The sequence below is a fragment of the Engystomops pustulosus genome, chromosome 7 (assembly GCF_040894005.1).
Source record: "Engystomops pustulosus chromosome 7, aEngPut4.maternal, whole genome shotgun sequence".
Lineage (NCBI taxonomy): Eukaryota > Metazoa > Chordata > Amphibia > Anura > Leptodactylidae > Engystomops > Engystomops pustulosus.
In genome coordinates this window covers 167,465,139-167,484,480 of record NC_092417.1, presented here as the reverse complement: position 1 = coordinate 167,484,480, position 19,342 = coordinate 167,465,139, and the positions used below count along the sequence as shown (strand labels likewise).

At 45.2% G+C, this 19,342-nt stretch overlaps 1 protein-coding gene across 2 annotated transcripts; it reads left to right on the top strand.

Moving 5' to 3' along the window:
- Positions 1 to 4,331: 4,331 nt before the first annotated feature.
- On the top strand, positions 4,332 to 13,684 carry LYVE1 (lymphatic vessel endothelial hyaluronan receptor 1). 2 transcript variants are annotated; one of them, XM_072118849.1, is made up of 6 exons: positions 4,336 to 4,498; positions 9,667 to 9,838; positions 10,023 to 10,162; positions 10,383 to 10,736; positions 10,933 to 11,011; positions 12,480 to 12,779. In XM_072118849.1, the coding sequence occupies exons 1-6, from the start codon at positions 4,414 to 4,416 to the stop codon at positions 12,634 to 12,636; spliced, it is 987 nt and encodes a 328-aa protein (XP_071974950.1). In that variant the 5' UTR covers positions 4,336 to 4,413; the 3' UTR covers positions 12,637 to 12,779. The 2 variants fall into 2 exon arrangements, with proteins under 2 accessions (XP_071974949.1, XP_071974950.1); XM_072118848.1 differs by lacking the exon at positions 10,933 to 11,011 and having other exon boundaries at positions 4,332 to 4,498; positions 12,480 to 13,684.
- The last annotated feature ends 5,658 nt before the right edge of the window (positions 13,685 to 19,342 follow it).

Below are 19,342 nucleotides of genomic sequence, written 5' to 3'. Positions count from 1 at the left end.
CATGACGCTATGGCATCTGGATAGGGAAAAATCTCATTTGACCATTACACCATTATAACTGATGAGTTGAGACTCCATTCTTTCGGGTGGCATGGCTCACAGCCCAGAATAGTGGTGTTCTATAATCTTTCAATGTGACCTGCAGATGTACTGTGCAGAAGATCTTCTGTCTGTGCCATCATCCTTACATTAGCGGGCTAAGTGATAGCTTTTCAAGCCTACCGCTTGCTCAGAGAATACGGTCAGTCCGTTGTCTAACTGGACTGGGTGATGACAGTGGAGAAGGTACTGAAAGTGGAGAAAAGGACTTTACTGCCCTAAAGTTCTTTTAGGATTTTGAGATTCATCATCTTGTTTGCTCCACTTCTTCTTAGTCCATAGATGACTAACATGGGCACCCCAACCCTCAGAGGAGGCATCTGATGCAAGTCCCTATCGGAGATAGGAGACCAGAGTATTTTGGATGATTGAGTTTGAGATTCCTACCGTCTTTTCTGGTGTTTGAAGAGCCCTTTATAGGCTTGAGAGGAATGTCGTGTCCCTTGTTCCACTTTGTCTGAAGATCAATCTCTGGATGGCCCCCACTTATTCTGGGGTTACATTCACCAATTGAGGTGTTTATTTAAGAAGCTCAAACCTCGGTGACTGACGGGACACAAAGCAAGATTTCTTTGCATTAAACACGAATCTCAGAATCTGACACAATTGGAGAAACTTCTAAAACATGGGATTGGAGTAGAGGTTCTGAGGAAGCTCTTATCAGCCGGTTGTCTGGATACTCCACCATTGTGATACCCTGATCCTCAGGGCTGCCATGAAAAACCACTGCCAATAAAGAAAAAACTGGAGATGCAATCTTTTGGATCTGGTTTGAATCACTACACAACTATCCCCTGTGAGTAGACAGGGAACATTGAGGCTACAGTGTGACTAGATAGTCCTCTTTAATTAGAAGAACCCCTGCAGACTGGATCGCTTTAATCCTGAATTTGACCCCTCTTTATTTATTTATTTATTTTTTTTGAATGCTGAGAGAAAAAAATTAGGGTCTATACTAAAAATATGCCCTCAGCTGGTAGAGTTCTCTGGACACTGAGGTGCAGCCTCCTGTGATGACTGATGCCCCCAGTTGTCTGATGGTAGTTCTTGACTACTGAGAGTAATACTTCTTAGGTCTTCCTCCCCACCTCATGTATGTGGAGCTCGGCGTCACATGACAGTAGGACTGGTAATAGGTAATCTTCTCCTGGAAGAGAAAGCGTCTTCTTGCTTAGCCAGAGACTTCTGCTGCCTCCTAAAGACTCCGCTATGGACTGTGGAGCTTCACTCCCTGACCTTCACTTCAGCTTTCCAGGATCATGGACATGGATTCTGGCTGGAACAGGCTTCAGAAGTTGTTCTTAAAAACACCATTTCCATCCTATTACCTGACTCATAAGGCTTTTCTAGCCGTACTGGCGAGGGTAAATGACTTACAGGAGAGCCTCGCCGTATCCAGGTGAGTATCAGAGATCATATCTTTTCAGTATTCATCTAATACACCAGAACAATTCGCTCAGCCCGAGCCACTTGGGGCAGAGGGCAGGGAGACTTTACACAGCAGCAGAGGCAGTAGACGACTTCTTCAGTACAGAGACTGCTCTATGGACTAGGGAACGCCGATTCTTCAGCGGGAACATCGCTTTGTGAGGTGCCTTAGTAACAGGAGGATCCTTAATTATAAGAGATTTGACTTTTCAATGTACATCTTTGAATGTAGGCTCAGGTTATATTTATAATCCATTCCTCTAGGATGGGGTGTCCCTACTAGGATTGTTTAACGTCCTCATAAAGACTGAACTTTATCCTTGTGTAACATAATATTCATCATTATCAGATTCCCCAGAACAAGACCCCTCTTCAGAGCTCTATGGTGACTTCAGAGGCCGCTGCCCCTTGCACCATGATATAGATCCACTATAAATGTCCTCTGTTAGATGTGTGAATCAGGAGAAATAAGCTGTTAGTTTGCATTATCAGGAGGTGCAGAGACTATGCTTAGCTTAGAGAAGGTTTCTTGCTGAGCTCCTGTGAGGCGACATCTGCTATAAAACAGAACAAAACAAGGGTTAATCACCCGTTCTGACCAGGCATTTCTAGCACTAATGCTAGCAGAGAGTGCACATAATATCGCCATTACGTATCCACACAGGAAACTGTGTGACCGGAGGTGCATGATAACAGCACCCTGCTATACATCCGACCCAGGAGCGGAGGTACTGTGAGACAGAAGTGCCTATATATAGCATTTATACATCTAATAACAGCAGATGCACTAACCCATAGTGTATAATAACATCCAACATAGGGGCTGCGGCACTATGTGCATATATCATATATCTTACACATCTAATAGCAGCTGATGCACTATGACACAGGGAGTGCACAATAATAACACCATGCTATACATGTAATATGGGGGATGAGACCCTATGTAACAGTGCATTACATCATAGATTTTTATGCATCATATAAATCCAATACAGGAGCTGAGGCCTTATCAAAGGAAGCTGGGAATCCCAGCCAGTCTCCCATTCCGGCACCTGCCAGGCCTGGAGCTGCTTAGCAGCAGTGATCTGACAAGAGAAAGCACATACAGGTTAGAATGGCTGTGGAGTGTAACATTACATAACATCCTGTACATGTAATATAGTAGCTAGGGGTAACCAGCGAGTGCATAACATAGCATCCTATATGTATAATATAGCAGCTAGAGGCAACCAGCAAATGTATCATAACACAACATAGCATCCTATATGTATAATATAGCAGCTAGCATAGCATTCTATATGAGTAATATAGTAGCCTGAGGCATGATGTAACAGCGAGTTGTACATATAACCTTATACATTTGATACACGCGCTGCAGCACTATAAAGCAGTGAGTGCCTATAACATTGCATTAGGACACAGCCCTCCTATATATATCCTGCAGAGGTATACAAACCCATATAGGAGCTGCAGCACTGTGTAGCAGGGAGTGCAGGGCCTGGACAGCAGTAATCAGCGCAGTGTGAATACACACCAGGGAGCATGAGCATAACAGGAGCCACTTCTTACCTCAGTAAGCAGAGGGCCGCGTTGCTGGCAGAGAGCAATCTGCATATTGTGGTGCCGGAACTTCAAACTCCAGACGCCGATTGCGTCACCTCCGGTCCTCAGCCAAAACTCCCTGGCGCCAGAAAGGGAACACCACATCCGGTGCTGTAATCATGGCATCACACAGGCCCGGCCTGCCCTCACCTGATGTGTCACATCCGGACTCCTCGGGCTGAGGCACTTCCGGTCCGGCTCCCGCCATGGAGGTAGGCGGGGCTTGCAGTAGTGTGACGTAGGCGGCCTTCATCTCCTCTGGAGGCCATTACAGCCTTGCGGGTATCGAAACCCTGGGAGGGCAGGCGTGTACCGAGGCTCAACACTGCCCATGTTTAGGCTGCTGAAACAGTGGCCGTCTCAGTACACCATCGCGTCTGAGCAACATGGGACACCCCACTGTGTGCAGCGCGGACACAAGAACAGCAGCAGCATAGGTCCTGTCTGTATCTTTGACCTAGAGAAAGAAAAAATACACTGTCTCCTAGTTCCTCCTCCCTCTTATAGGGCTCCTTAACTAGTTAATTGAATACATGTGTACTGCTTGGTAACCTGTCTCTATCTGATTGGTTCTAGAGGACTAAAACCCATTTGTGTGTGCTGCCCCTGAGACGATCAGGAAATAACTACTATAATACTGCCCCCTATGTACAAGAATATAACTACTATTATACTGCCCCCTATGTACAGGAATATAACTACTATAATACTGCCCCCTATGTACAAGACTATAACTACTATAATACTGCCCCCTATGTACAAGAATATAACTACTATAATACCACCCCCTATGTACAGGAATATAACTACTATAATACCACCCCCTATGTACAGGAATATAACTACTATAATACTGCTCCTTATGTACAAGAATATAACTACTATAATACTGCCCCCTATGTACAAGAATATAACTACTATAATACTGCCCCCTATGTATGTACTGCCTATACTACATTATAGATACATGGGGGATGTGAGGTGTTTGTGGTGTGGGAGGACACGGGGTGTAATAAATCAGTGGTTATTTACACATTCTCTTCCCAGGTTTTGTGTTATCGCGTTTCCTCAGATCTTCGTGTTGTCTGATTCAGCATTCATGTCGTTTTCCAGAGATCTGTCCGCAGAGTAGATTGGGGGGGTTCATACGTCAGGAGTTTCCACCCATTGTCCTCAGAGTGAAAGGAGAAGTTTTATGAAGTGAAAACATTTCCTAGGACTTGAGTTTTCATTCATAGAAGCTCACGAGGTGGATCACGGCGCCGGACCCCTGGCTATACGATGTCTCCTCACTATGGGGTCCTATTTGTCCTCCTGACCTTCGTCCTGGGGGGGCATTTATCAGCCTCATCTATCGATTTGAAAGGTAGGTACATTTTCTGCACACAGGATATTGATACAAGCAGGTAGGTACCTGGAAGGATGGACCTAGTGGAGGACCTGTTGGTGGTCTACACCACGTCTAGGAAAAACTAGAAGAACCATGGAGAACTTATCAAGGATGGAAAACTGCTGGAAGAGATGGATGGATAATGGTGGATGCAGGGCTGGATGGGGGTCCTTGACCTGTGATTCTGAGGCTCCACCATCAATGACCCCCAAGTTATGGACATGACCTGACCAGATGCCTTCTAGAGGATTATACACATGGACATGTTTGGCGCTCGGGTCAAAACCAGAACATTGTAGTGTCCTGTTATCCCAAAGCTAGGATTGGTGATACATGTCTGAACCATAGGACCTCTGCTCATCACAAGACCAAGGGTCCTGTGTCTACAAAGACTAGAGAACTCATCGGGATAGTTCACACCTCATATTTGTGATCAGTGGGGACAGGTGGTTGTCCATGACCGGAATTTACAGGAATTCAGTTTGTTAAGGTTTTTTGTAGATTTTATTGTATTATGTCCAGTGGTCGCATCATGTTGGGGGTTGTAGTGCTCTATGTATAGAGTGTAATAGATTGTATTATGGTCCTGTCCAGCGGTCGCATCATGTTGGGGGTTGTAGTGCTCTATGTATAGAGTGTAATAGATTATATTATGGTCATGTCCAGTGGTCACATCATGTTGGGGGTTGTAGTGCTCTATGTATAGAGTGTAGTAGATTGTATTATGGTCATGTCCAGTGGTCGCATCATGTTGGGGGTTGTAGTGCTCTATGTATAGAGTGTAATAGATTATATTATGGTCATGTCCAGTGGTCACATCATGTTGGGGGTTGTAGTGCTCTACAGTGTAGTAGATTGTATTATGGTCCTGTCCAGTGGTCCCATCATGTTGGGGGTTGTAGTGCTCTATGTATAGAGTGTAGTAGATTGTATTATGGTCATGTCCAGTGGTCGCATCATGTTGGGGGTTGTAGTGCTCTATGTATAGAGTGTAATAGATTATATTATGGTCATGTCCAGTGGTCACATCATGTTGGGGGTTGTAGTGCTCTACAGTGTAGTAGATTGTATTATGGTCCTGTCCAGTGGTCCCATCATGTTGGGGGTTGTAGTGCTCTATGTATAGAGTGTAGTAGATTGTATTATGGTCATGTCCAGTGGTCGCATCATGTTGGGGGTTGTAGTGCTCTATGTATAGAGTGTAATAGATTATATTATGGTCATGTCCAGTGGTCACATCATGTTGGGGGTTGTAGTGCTCTACAGTGTAGTAGATTGTATTATGGTCCTGTCCAGTGGTCCCATCATGTTGGGGGTTGTAGTGCTCTATGTATAGAGTGTAGTAGATTGTATTATGGTCCTGTCCAGTGGTCCCATCATGTTGGGGGTTGTAGTGCTCTATGTATAGAGTGTAGTAGATTGTATTATGGTCATGTCCAGTGGTCGCATCATGTGGGGGGTTGTAGTGCTCTATGTATAGAGTGTAGTAGATTGTATTATGGTCCTGTCCAGTGGTCACATCATGTTGGGGGTTGTAGTGCTCTGTGTATAGAGTGTAGTAGATTGTATTATGATCCTGTCCAGTGGTCTCATCATGTTGGGGGTTGTAGTGCTCTATGTATAGAGTGTAATAGATTATATTATGGTCATGTCCAGTGGTCGCATCATGTTGGGGGTTGTAGTGCTCTATGTATAGAGTGTAGTAGATTGTATTATGGTCATGTCCAGTGGTCGCATCATGTTGGGGGTTGTAGTGCTCTATGTATAGAGTGTAATAGATTATATCATGGTCATGTCCAGTGGTCCCATCATGTTGGGGGTTGTAGTGCTCTATGTATAGAGTGTAGTAGATTATATTATGGTCATGTCCAGTGGTCACATCATGTTGGGGGTTGTAGTGCTCTATGTATAGAGTGTAATAGATTATATCATGGTCCTGTCCAGTGGTCTCATCATGTTGGGGGTTGTAGTGCTCTATATATAGAGTGTAGTAGATTGTATTATGGTCCTGTCCAGTGGTCTCATCATGTTGGGGGTTGTAGTGCTCTATGTATAGAGTGTAGTAGATTGTATTATGGTTATGTCCAGTGGTCACATCATGTTGGGGGTTGTAGTGCTCTATGTATAGAGTGTAGTAGATTGTATTATGGTCATGTCCAGTGGTCACATCATGTTGGGGGTTGTAGTGCTCTATGTATAGAGTGTAGTAGATTGTATTATGGTCATGTCCAGGGTTTGCAGTGTTCTATATATACAGTATAATAGATTGTATTAGGTCTGGTTTGTGTTGTAGGTTATAGTGATTGATAGAATATAATAGAATAGTTTTATGGTCATGTTGGGGGTTGTAGTGTTCTATGTATGGATTATAATAGATTGTGTTATGGTCATTTCCAGTGGTCGTATCATGTTGGGAGTTGTAGTGTTACATGCACAGAGTATACAGTAATAGATTGTATTGTGGTCATGTCCAGTGGTTGGTTTGTGTTGTAGGTTATAGTGTTCTATGTATGGATTATAATAGATTGTATTATGGTCATGTCCAGTGGCCGTATCATGTTGAGGGTTGTAGTGTTCTATGCACAGCGTAGAATAGATTGTATTATGGTCATGTCCAGTGTCGCATCATGATGGGAGTTGTAGTGTTCCCTACATAGAGTATAATAGATTGCTTTATGGTCATGTCCAGTGGTTGGTTTGTGTTGTAGGTTATGGTAATCTATGTATAGAATATAATAGTATTGTTTATGGTCATGTTGGGGGCTGTAGTCTTCTATGTATGGAGTTTAATAGATTGTAAATCAGAAATATCCAGTGGCAGTTCTGTTGGGAGTTGTAGTATAATATGTGTACATTATGGGCATATCTCCTGATTTGATATTGCATGTACAGCGAATAATAGGATTGTATTATTGAAGAATCCAGTGGCTGTTCTATAGAGTTACAGAATTGTATTATGTACAGTGGTCGGGTAAGTTGGGGGGGGGGGGGGGGGGTTGTAGTACTTCTGAGGTTTTGGGGTACAGAGTTACAAGCCTCTACATGGAGTCTTGGCCGATCCCATAGCTTTTCAGTGGGATTCAGGTTTGGAGGGAAGTTTTATATTGACTAGACACCTGCCCATACTGGACCACCACCAGGTGACACCAATGGCTGATGTCCAATGGTCTCCTCCACGTCTCCAGCATTTTTGGCGACCATCATTTCTTCTCAGCGTGAATAAACTTTCATCAGTTACCAGCACTGAGACACTGGTCCCTCGTCCAGTGTAGATCCTTCTTGGCTCATGCAAAACGATGACACTTGTTCCTGGTGGCGTGGTCCATGGTGTAGTCCTGGTGGTACGGTCCATGGTGTGGTCCTGGTGGTGTGGTCCATGGTGTAGTCCTGGTGGTATGGTCCATGGTGTGGTCCTGGTGGTGTGGTCCATGGTGTGGTCCTGGTGGTATGGTCCATGGTGTGGTCCTGGTGGTGTGGTCCATGGTGTGGTCCTGGTGGTATGGTCCATGGTGTGGTCCTGGTGGTGTGGTCCATGGTGTGGTCCTGGTGGTGTGGTCCATGGTGTGGTCCTGGTGGTGTGGTCCATGGTGTAGTCCTGGTGGTATGGTCCATGGTGTGGTCCTGGTGGTGTGGTCCTGGTGGTGTGGTCCTGGTGGTGTGGTCCATGGTGTGGTCCTGGTGGTGTGGTCCATGGTGTGGTCCTGGTGGTGTGGTCCATGGTGTGGTCCTGGTGGTGTGGTCCATGGTGTGGTCCTGGTGGTGTGGTGGTCTATGCAAGACGTCCAGCATGCAGATCACACCAATGTTTTTCTGAATTGAATGATGACGTAGCATTTGGTGCCTCTCGCCTCCCTTAAATGTGCCTGGAGTAGTGTAGCATTCATCACCAGGTTGGGCTTGACATTGTTTACACTGAAGTCGTCATCATTGTGGGATTTGGCTAATGGACGTCCACTTCTCCAGTCTCTCTGGTACAACCTCCTGATGTGACTATCTGTGACTTTCAGTTCTGTGAGCAGCATGATGAGGAGGACTGTTTAAAAATCAGTTTCAATTGAACCAAAAAACATACTGGATAATTGATGGATCTATGAAATACCATGATTTCATAGAGATGAATGAAACTGAATGGTCGTGCGTGGCCGTCGGCTCCACTCATCTCGGGGAGCGTTGAGGGGTCTGACCGAGGTACCCTGTTCTTGTGATCTGTGGGGGTCTCATCACTGTTACCCCCACCGATCGTGTCCCATGGAGCCCCGGGCTGTTTACACGACTAGGGTCCCCCAAGCGTCTAAACCAACATGTGCCCCAATGTTAGAACTTAACATTAACGCTATATCCTCAATATTCTTTATCTTGTTCGGTTCATCATAGTCATTTAATGACAAACCTTCTCCTATAACCCATCTATTTAGGAAAGCCAATCACATTCCCTAACTGCATGAAACCCTCCACCCCAATTAATCTGCAAGTTTACAGAGAAGGTCACAATAAAGAAAATCTACCAGCAAAATCCATCCTGATAAACCAGGGACATTACTCATAGATCCAGGCACCGGGACTGTGGGAATCTTCTTATATTTCTTATCCATGGCCTCCTTCCTTCTAAAATCAACTTTAAAAATTCTGCTACTGAGGGTGAGTTACCAGGGCCCCTCAGTGCTGTTGCTTCACAGGGTTTTACAATGAGTAGAACATGTCTCACTCAACCCCCTGCTCTCTCCCTCCTCCCTCTGCCTGTGTAATCTAGCAGCAGATGGAAGGACCTGCTCTGCTCATTGTAACAGCCCTGAAGCTACAGCCCTGAAGCTACAGCACTGACATCCCCCAGAGACCTTCAGGCTCATTAGCATCATTTTAGAAGGATAACAAATCGGTGCCTGGACCTATGGGTGAATGTTAAAGTTTCCCTGTAAAGGTTAGAGGGCATATAAGTTTCATCCTGAAATTTCTCCCACAAGCCAAATACCCCAAATATTTTATGAGTAGTGTATATTTCCCCTCCCAAACCTAGATAAAATATACATACCTGGAGCCAAGTGTATCATAAATTTCAGTGCAGATTAGAGTGGGAGGATTTATGATACTTTGCTGCCAGACATCAGGTTCTGTATAACATCACTTATCATTGTGTCCTATTCTAGATCTCATACAAGGCAAATGCAGATTTGCTGGTGTGGTTCTGGTGGAATATCAAGATCGTAAACCCACATTTAACTATAGCATGGCGGAGAGTGCGTGCCAGGCGCTGGGGCTAGAGCTGGCCAGCAGGGCGCAGGTGGAGAAAGCCAGGGGATACGGATATGAGACGTGCAGGTAAGTGCTGAACCTCCTGGAAGTGATCCCTACATTTAGACTAAATTTCATTTTATATAAATAGAATGCGAGAGAAGTGAATACTGACACAAGTTATCTTTATAACGCTTCTAACTCACCTGGTCTCAGATGATGGAATATCTTCAGTACTTTGGCTCATCTCAGTTCTTTCAATTCCTTGCAGCTATGGATGGGTATTGGAACAATTTGGGGTGATTCCACGGATCCAGAACAATCCAAACTGCGGCAAGAACAAAACCGGAGTCCTTACTTGGACGGTCCATTACAGCAAACCCTTCAACGCCTATTGTTTTAACGGCTCCGGTGAGTAGACTTGATGTTAACTTAAAGCTCCTCACACTGCTGTGCTCTTAGCTCCCTGCATTGAGCTGCTTCACTGATGCAAGCTTCTGGTTGACTACTAAAGTAGAGGAAGGGAAGCGCTTCAATGCAGAGAGCAGAGAGCACAACAGTGTGAGGACAATCCTGGAGAATCCTGGAATAAACTTAGCTCTCCCCTCAATCCTGCCATCCTTTATTTCAGATATCCGCATCAATTCCTGTAAGCCGGAGCTCATGGTAACACAACAGCCGAGCACGGTGGTGGTGCCCACATCTGCATCCACCATGGCATCCACCATGGCATCCACCAGCCTCAGGACAGAACCGGAAACAACACCAACACTGACGTCCAAGCCGTATGTGAGGACATCACCGAAAGCCTTAACCACGCAGACCGCAACGACCAGAACAACCACAATGACCACATCAGAGCCCACAACGACAACAGCGAAGACGCCAATCCCCACTACGCTCCTGACCATGACCATAGAGGACACAGAGTCCCCCAAAAATCAGAACCAGATGTCTCAAAAAAGTGAAAGGATCGTATTTGGAGGTAAATCTACATCTGCTCACCCTTTCTACTCCAGCCACAACCAGAGCTGCATTTACGTTTTTTTTTTATCACACTTCGATCTATTGATTATCTGATATCAAAGCTCCCAGAACACAAAACCAGGATTTTAAATGCAGCTCCGGGTGTGATTGGAGTGGAAGACAAAATATATCTACAATGTTTTTTATTCGCACAGGATTACCCACAACGCTGCTTACACTGGCCCTGCTGTTCTTCATAGCCGCCGTGGCCCTCGCTGTCTGCTACATTAAGAAGTAAGTGGAACCATATTCTAACCATATCATGCAGAATACATTATGTGAATGAGAATACATTATGTGAATGAGAATACATTATGTGGGCTCATATTTCCCTTTTAGGGTTGTTGTGTGCGTTCACTGCAGTTCTCTGCATACCAAGAGCAGGGAAAGGTTGGCTATTACCGCAAAAAGGTGCAAAAATACAGATGACTGGTTCATGCATTCCATTTTACCCCACAAGGGGGAGCTCACTGCATACATCAAGGCTTTTTTTTTTACTTTTTTAGCACTGTGTTTCCTGATCCCTACATTTTTAGACTCCCTAAGACCTCAGACCAGACTACTTAAACAGGAACCTAAGCATTGCCAGCTTCAGATTGTACACCAGACCCCCTTAGAAGGACCCCAGAGCAGAACCCTAAATAAATTCTTCAATCACACCTCTAATTTAGCCCTTATGAACTGAAACTAGGTCCCGAAATCAGGCCTTAGACCAGACACTTTAATTAGACCTCTCACCAAATATCTGGCAATAGAACAGGTTTTAGGCGGGGTCTGTAAATAAGGCATAAGACCAGACCATTAATTCATGCCTTAGACCACACCTCTGGCCTTAGACCTGGTCTCAAATTCAATCCTTTGACCAGACCCTTACACGAGGCTTTAGACCAGGTCCCTAAATCAGACCTCAATCCAGACTTCAAAATTAAGCCTTAGATCAGTGATGGCTAACCTATGGCACTGGTGCCAGAGGTGGCACTCAGAGCCCTTTCTGTGGGCACTCAGGCCATCACCAGAGATGACTCCAGGTATCTTCCTGCAGTCCCAGACAGCCCAGGACTTGCTGTGCACAGAGCTATTTTAAAGTGACAGCTCTACCTGGGACTATTTTCTGCTTTATCGGTGTCCTCAGGTGCAGGTATCAATGAAAACTGTGACAGAGAAGGGAGTATAAATCACAAATTACATTTCTATGTTGGCACTTTGCGATAAATAAGCGGGTCTTTGTTGAAGTTTGGGCACTCGGGCTCTAAAAGGTTTGCCATCACTGCCTTAGATGGTAGACCAGATCTCTGGCCTTAGACCAATTCCCTAAATCAGGCCTTAGACTGTATCACTAAATAAGGTGTTAGATCAGACCCCTGGCATTAGACCCCCAAATTAGGCCTTAAACCAGACCTCTGGCTTTGTACCAGACCGCTAAGCTATATCAGGCCTTTGACTGGGTCTCAAAACCAGGTCCTTAGCCCAGACCCCTTTATTAGGCCTAAGACCAGGTCTATAAAACAGACCTTAGACCAGACTCTTAATTCAGGCCTGACCTATAGCACCGTTGATATCTACTGTGTGGAGCCATCTCCTTCCAGATCAGGACAGTGTAAGGGTCCTCAGCTGATGGGTGCAGGTCCTGATGTGGCACCAATACTGATCCGATACGGATAACCCACCTATAGTCTTCACTCGCATGTCGTTCTTTCTACAGATACAAAACCCATTTACTCTTCACCAAGAAGAAAACTGAGAAAGAATCGGTGGAGACCAAAGTGTTTAACGCCAAAGAGGAAGAGAGTTTTCCGAATGGAAAAGAAGCGGAGAACCCCCAGAAAAATGCAGGAAGCTCTGTGGAGGCGGAGGTGTAGTGTCAGCCGGGCTGGCCGCACAGATAAACTGCTTACTGACCGGGCACCGCGCCCGACCCGTGATCTGCGCGCTCCATGCCCAAGCTGGCGAATGCAAGACGGAAAACAACAAACTGCGGTGATTAGATCTTTGGCGCAACATGGCGGAAAGCATCTGGATAAACAACCACGGACCCAGGAGACTGATGGGGGAGGGGGACTGCCCTCCATAACTTATTTTGTCAATACTGGATTATACTGTTCTGATCCGATTATATCACCTCTTGTCGCCATCATGTTACCGCGACACATCCCCGATTCTCTACATTTCTTGTTACTAATAAACTGTTATTAAATAATGGAAAAATGGATTAAAATGACCCCGTGGTCAGTGACCTGGTCCCATTCACACTGCGGCTTGTTACAATGTATCAGTGGCTGCGACCGATAAATTGTAGCAAATCTCATCCCCTGTGTCAGCAAAACTAGTTCTCTACAGATTTTTTTGGGTCCCAGGAGTAAATAATGTTCCCTTCCACTGACAGCAAGCAGAGATCTTAAAGGGGTGAAATGTAGTTCTAGAATTCCCTCTTTTATGTGAAATCTCACATGTTTAACTATAAAAATCTGCTCCTAAGTCAGGGAAGTTTAGTGGTTACAGGGGTAGTGACATATATCTGTTCTTTAGCATTGTGTATCTCTGGTTTTGTAGCTCAAAGCCATAAGCCTCTAAAAGATGAGATTTGTATCATGATGTGTCATCAGCAGCGTGTTTCTAGGTGCTACAGAACAGAAGATAGGAACATCTGAACTGACACTCCCCTTGACTCATCTCATGTGATGGGAGAAGAGTCATATTTTCCTGACTTTGGGGGAGATTTTATATAGGTAAATGTGTGCGATTTCCCCTTTGATAATGATCTGGAATCCATTCACAAGAAAGCACAGGTCTGGTTGCTGGTTTTGACTGTGGCCTCCATAGTTTGTAACATAAAGAGTAAAGGTTTTTTTTCAGAAACAAAAGGAAACTTTTTGCCAAAAAATATAAATAAATAATGATAAAACATGACATGTGGCTATATCTCAGGCAGACTTGTAGATAATGACTGCTCTGTTCCGATTGGAGGGAATTAATTAAGATTGGCGCTCTAAAAAACAGTCTTAAATTTCACCCCCTGCTGGAGCTCAAGTGTCCGATTCTACTAAGAGGATGATTTCATGCCCACCTGCCCCAATCCCCACCCGCTCCCACGAAAAGCAGGGAAACTGGCAGAGAAGTCATAATGAATCTCCCCCACTGGCCACAAGAGGGCGTCATAGTGCTGCAGAGGCTACTTTTGGGTGGTGGACCTCTTGGTTAGAGATTGTTGACAGCTAGACATTGATCTTTGATCCTCTGACATTTTTACCAGCTGACAAACTTTGAGGGGGGGGGGGGACACATCAACGGACGGAAAGAGGTAGCATCGTCATTTAGGCCATTCCGACCTGCTGAGGGTGTCGGGAACCCTGGGAGGACAGTCAGTCACCCCTAGTGGTGATAGGAGGACACACTGCCACCTGCTGGTGAGATGTGGGGGCCATGGCATACAACAGTCAGTCATCCCTAGTAATGATAGGAGGACACACTGCCCCCTGCTGGTGTGATGATGTGGAGGCCATGGTATAGAACAGTCACCCCTAGTACTGATAGGAGGACACACTGCCCCCTGCCGGTGTGATGATGTGGGGGCCATGGCATAGGACAGTCACCCCTAGCAGTGATAGGAGGACACACTGCCCCCTGCTGGTGTGATGATGTGGGGACCATGGTATAACAATCACCACTAGTACTGATAGGAGGACACACTGCCCCCTGCTGGTGTGATGATGTGGGGGCCATGGCATAGGACAGTCACCCCTAGCAGTGATAGGAGGACACACTGCCCCCTGCTGGTGTGATGATGTGGAGGGCCATGGCATAGGACAGTCACCCCTAGCAGTGATAGGAGGACACACTGCCCCCTGCTGGTGTGATGATGTGGGGAGCATGGTGTAGGACAGTCACCCCTAGTAGTGATAGGAGGACACACTGCCCCCTGCTGGTGTGATGATGTGGGGAGCCATGGTATAGGACAGTCACCCCTAGTAGTGATAGGAGGACACACTGCCCCCTGCTGGTGTGATGATGTTGGGTCCATGGTATAGGATAGTCAGTCACCCCTAGCAGTGATAGGAGGACACACTGCCCCCTGCTGGTGTGATGATGTGGGGAGCATGGTGTAGGACAGTCACCCCTAGTAGTGATAGGAGGACACACTGCCCCCTGCTGGTGTGATGATGTGGGGAGTCATATTATAGGACAGTCACCCCTAGTAGTGATAGGAGGACACACTGCCCCCTGCTGGTGTGATGATGTGGGGGCCATGGCATAGGACAGTCACCTCTAGCAGTGATAGGAGGACACACTGCCCCCTGCTGGTGTGATGATGTGGGGGCCATGGCATAGGACAGTCACCTCTAGCAGTGATAGGAGGACACACTGCCCCCTGCTGGTGTGATGATGTGGGGGCCATGGCATAGGACAGTCACCCCTAGTAGTGATAGGACACACTGCCCCCTGCTGGTATGATGATGTGGGGGCCATGGTATAGGACAGTCACCCCTAATAGTGATAGGAGGACACACTGCCCCCTGCTGGTGTGATGATGTGGGGGCCATGGCATAGGACAGTCACCCCTAGTAGTGATAGGAAAACACACTGGACGATTATCATCTTGTATCCAGGCTGAAGGCGCCAACAGGGTTTGTAATCACTTTCATGTATCATCTCAATCACACAGAGAAAGTTTCATTCCCAGGGGACATCATCATTGTGTTCTCTGTAATTTATGATGATGGGAGCGGAAGTCATCAGTACAAATGGTGGAGCAGGAAGGGACAGAAGTGTCCAGCACATAACACACTCATGTTCCCAGTGTAAAGAATAATGGGAAAAGTGTTACCCGTCAGGGTTCAAGTGTGAACATGTCCTTTAAGTGGCTTTGTACGCCTACACACTTCATCTGCAGATGAACCTCCAATCTTTAGTGTACACAGTGCAATAGATCTCCATGGTAACAGACAACAAGCTTTTGTTTAGTCTGCCGTCATTCTCTTTCCCTATGAGACCTAAAATTATGTGGGTGACGGACAGAATGTGGAGGACAGCTGGATCAGACTACATAGGGTTAGTTTGTAGTCTGTTACCATGGAGACTCCTGGGTATTCCAAGTACCTGTGTACAGAAAACTACTAGAAATGTATAATCAAAAACCTTCATTTTTCCGTTACAATTTGCAGCAATAACAGTTGTGATTACCTTAAGCTCTGTTTATATAAAACAGGAAAATCCCTTTAAATGATGGATATACGCAAGGACAGGGAGTTCTGGAATCCCGGCAGTGTCCTATCCGCTTCCTATATGCCTGTTACTTTTCATTGATGATTTGTGATGGTGAGGAGGTCACCGGATCATGAATTGCGCACTTTCCAGAACAGATGTTTGGTGACCCTGATGAAGATCACCGACGTCCACAGGAAACCAAAGGAGGAAGAACAATTTATACCTGTAGCCACGACAAGACTGAAAACAGATTCACAGTAATATCATTGTGATGTGAAATTATATATATGACATAATGACTCAGAGATCCTCCATAACAGTGCCAGATACAGAATCGCTATAATACTGCCAGTCACATATAACCGACATACAGTGCCCCCCATAATACTTCCACTCACATATAACCGACATACAGTGCCCCCCATAATACTTCCACTCACATATAACCGACATACAGTGCCCCCCATAATACTTCCACTCACATATAACCAACATACAGTGCCCCCCATAATACTTCCACTCACATATAACCGACATACAGTGCCCCCATAATACTTCCACTCACATATAACCGACATACAGTGCCCCCCATAATACTTCCACTCACATATAACCGACATACAGTGCCCCCATAATACTTCCACTCACATATAACCGACATACAGTGCCCCCATAATACTTCCACTCACATATAACCGACATACAGTGCCCCCCATAATACTTCCACTCACATATAACCGACATACAGTGCCCCCCATAATACTTCCACTCACATATAACCAACATACAGTGCCCCCCATAATACTTCCACTCACATATAACCGACATACAGTGCCCCCCATAATACTTCCACTCACATATAACCGACATACAGTGCCCCCCATAATACTTCCACTCACATATAACCGACATACAGTGCCCCCCATAATACTTCCACTCACATATAACCGACATACAGTGCCCCCATAATACTTCCACTCACATATAACCGACATACAGTGCCCCCCATAATACTTCCACTCACATATAACCGACATACAGTGCCCCCCATAATACTTCCACTCACATATAACCAACATACAGTGCCCCCCATAATACTTCCACTCACATATAACCGACATACAGTGCCCCCCATAATACTTCCACTCACATATAACCGACATACAGTGCCCCCCATAATACTTCCACTCACATATAACCGACATACAGTGCCCCCCATAATACTTCCACTCACATATAACCGACATACAGTGCCCCCCATAATACTTCCACTCACATATAACCGACATACAGTGCCCCCCATAATACTTCCACTCACATATAACCGACATACAGTGCCCCCCATAATACTTCCACTCACATATAACCGACATACAGTGCCCCCCATAATACTTCCACTCACATATAACCGACATACAGTGCCCCCCATAATACTTCCACTCACATATAACCGACATACAGTGCCCCCCATAATACTTCCACTCACATATAACCGACATACAGTGCCCCCCATAATACTTCCATTCACATATAGATCGTGAACCTGATATCCTGCATGTGTCGCTTCCCGGCTCAGGTCCACCGGAGTTCACCTTCTTCTTCCTGTTGCATGTAAGTGCTTGATCTTGCGACACAATTTGAAAGTTAAATCCCGCACTCCAAATCAGTCAGACCATCGGCGCGCCCTACAGTTCTGTGAACTCCAGCGGACGGGTAAGTAAATGTGCAGGCAATACCCTGCTTCATGCACACAGTTGTCATCCTCCGCATGTAGTTAGAAATCTCCCCAAAGGGGAATTTATACGTGCAAAACGCATCTGTACACAAGAGAGTCAATATGAACAAACATCTACACAAATAGCACAACGATTACCGTATATACTCGAGTATATACCGTATATACTCGAGTATAAGCCGGCAGATCACGTCCATGTGATCTCCTGGCGGGCGCGCACTAGGATACCGCGGTGTCGCGGCTGATGACGTCATCAGCCGCGACACCGCTGCATCTTATTGTGCGCCCGCCGGCAGATCACATGGACGCGATCTGCTGGCTACAGAAGAGAGAAGAGGACCCGCCGCCTGGTACCGCGCCGAGGATCGGGAGCCTCGCGCTGAAGATCGGGACACCGGAGGGTGAGTATTACGGTTTTTATTTTTTTCTTGACTCGTGTATAAGCCGTAGTGAAGTTTTTCAGCACATTTTTTGTGCTGAAAAACTCGGCTTATACACGAGTATATACGGTACATGATAGAGGCTACAACAAAACACTCACACGGCGCACTAGAGAAAACTTATCCTCTAGATCCAGATCAGACTTAGTCTACACTGAGAGATCTGATAAAGTTAAAAATGACACTAATCAGCTTACATTCTCCACTGAATATACCTGTCAATACAATCAAGTCATCAATATCATTAAAAAACATCTGCCTATATTATTTCAGGATCCAGTTCTTTATGAAATTTTAAAACCAGGTTGCCGCTTTTCTGCTAGAAATTCTGCTACTTTGGGAGATATACTAGCCCCAAATTTATTTTGTTCCACACAGAAACCCAACACCTGGTTAACTCTAAAAGGCAGTTTCAAATGTGGCTCATCACGATGTTCTGCTTGCAAATATATGCAAAAGACACATGTGGTATCATCATTACAAAACAATATGGAACATAAAATACAATCCTTCATACCTTATATACTCGAGTATAAGCCTAGTTTTTCAACACAAAATTTGTGCTCAAAAACCCTAACTCGGCTTATACTCGACTCAACTAAAAAATAGGGGTTAAGCGCCCAAAAAGAGGTGGAGATTGGGGTAAAGCCTTGCGTAACAGAGAAGCATATTGGATACTTACCATGCAAACTCGATCTCCGTATGGTTTAAATTTGAAAAATGATTTAATGTATATATATTAATTTATTATTATTGTTGCCTCTCTAATTTTTTCCTCTTTTTTCATATGTTTTTTCGTTGGTCTGTTTCTCTCCTTCTGCTCCTGTTCCTCCTCCTCCCCTTTACCTTCTGGCTCTATGACGTGACTAATTACCTGCTCGCAAACCTTCTTACTTCCGTTTGATATGTCTTTATAATGAATGCTCACATTTACTAGAATCTTATCTATGACTAAGAACTCTTGAGAGTTCGAAACGCGTCAGATGTCTGTATAATGGTACCTTTTTTAAACCTTTTTATACCTTGATGAAATAAATAGAAGTTTTATAGCACTTATTACAAGCCTGGATGCTGGATCAATCGTTTGTTTGTCTAAGTAAATGTGCCCCATGGTCTATTACACTGCTAGTCATGAATACCCCATAACTGTACCAGTCACTATGGTCATGACTAGGGATATACTGCTAG

Bases quoted from the DNA above. Each gene is read 5' to 3' on its own strand.
- LYVE1 (XM_072118848.1), top strand. From the start codon at position 4,414: ATGTCTCCTCACTATGGGGTCCTATTTGTCCTCCTGACCTTCGTCCTG. The intron at 9,839-10,022 runs GTAAGTGCTGAA...AATTCCTTGCAG, and splicing joins TACGGATATGAGACGTGCAG to CTATGGATGGGTATTGGAAC. The intron at 10,737-12,479 runs GTAAATCTACAT...TTCTTTCTACAG, and splicing joins TGAAAGGATCGTATTTGGAG to ATACAAAACCCATTTACTCT.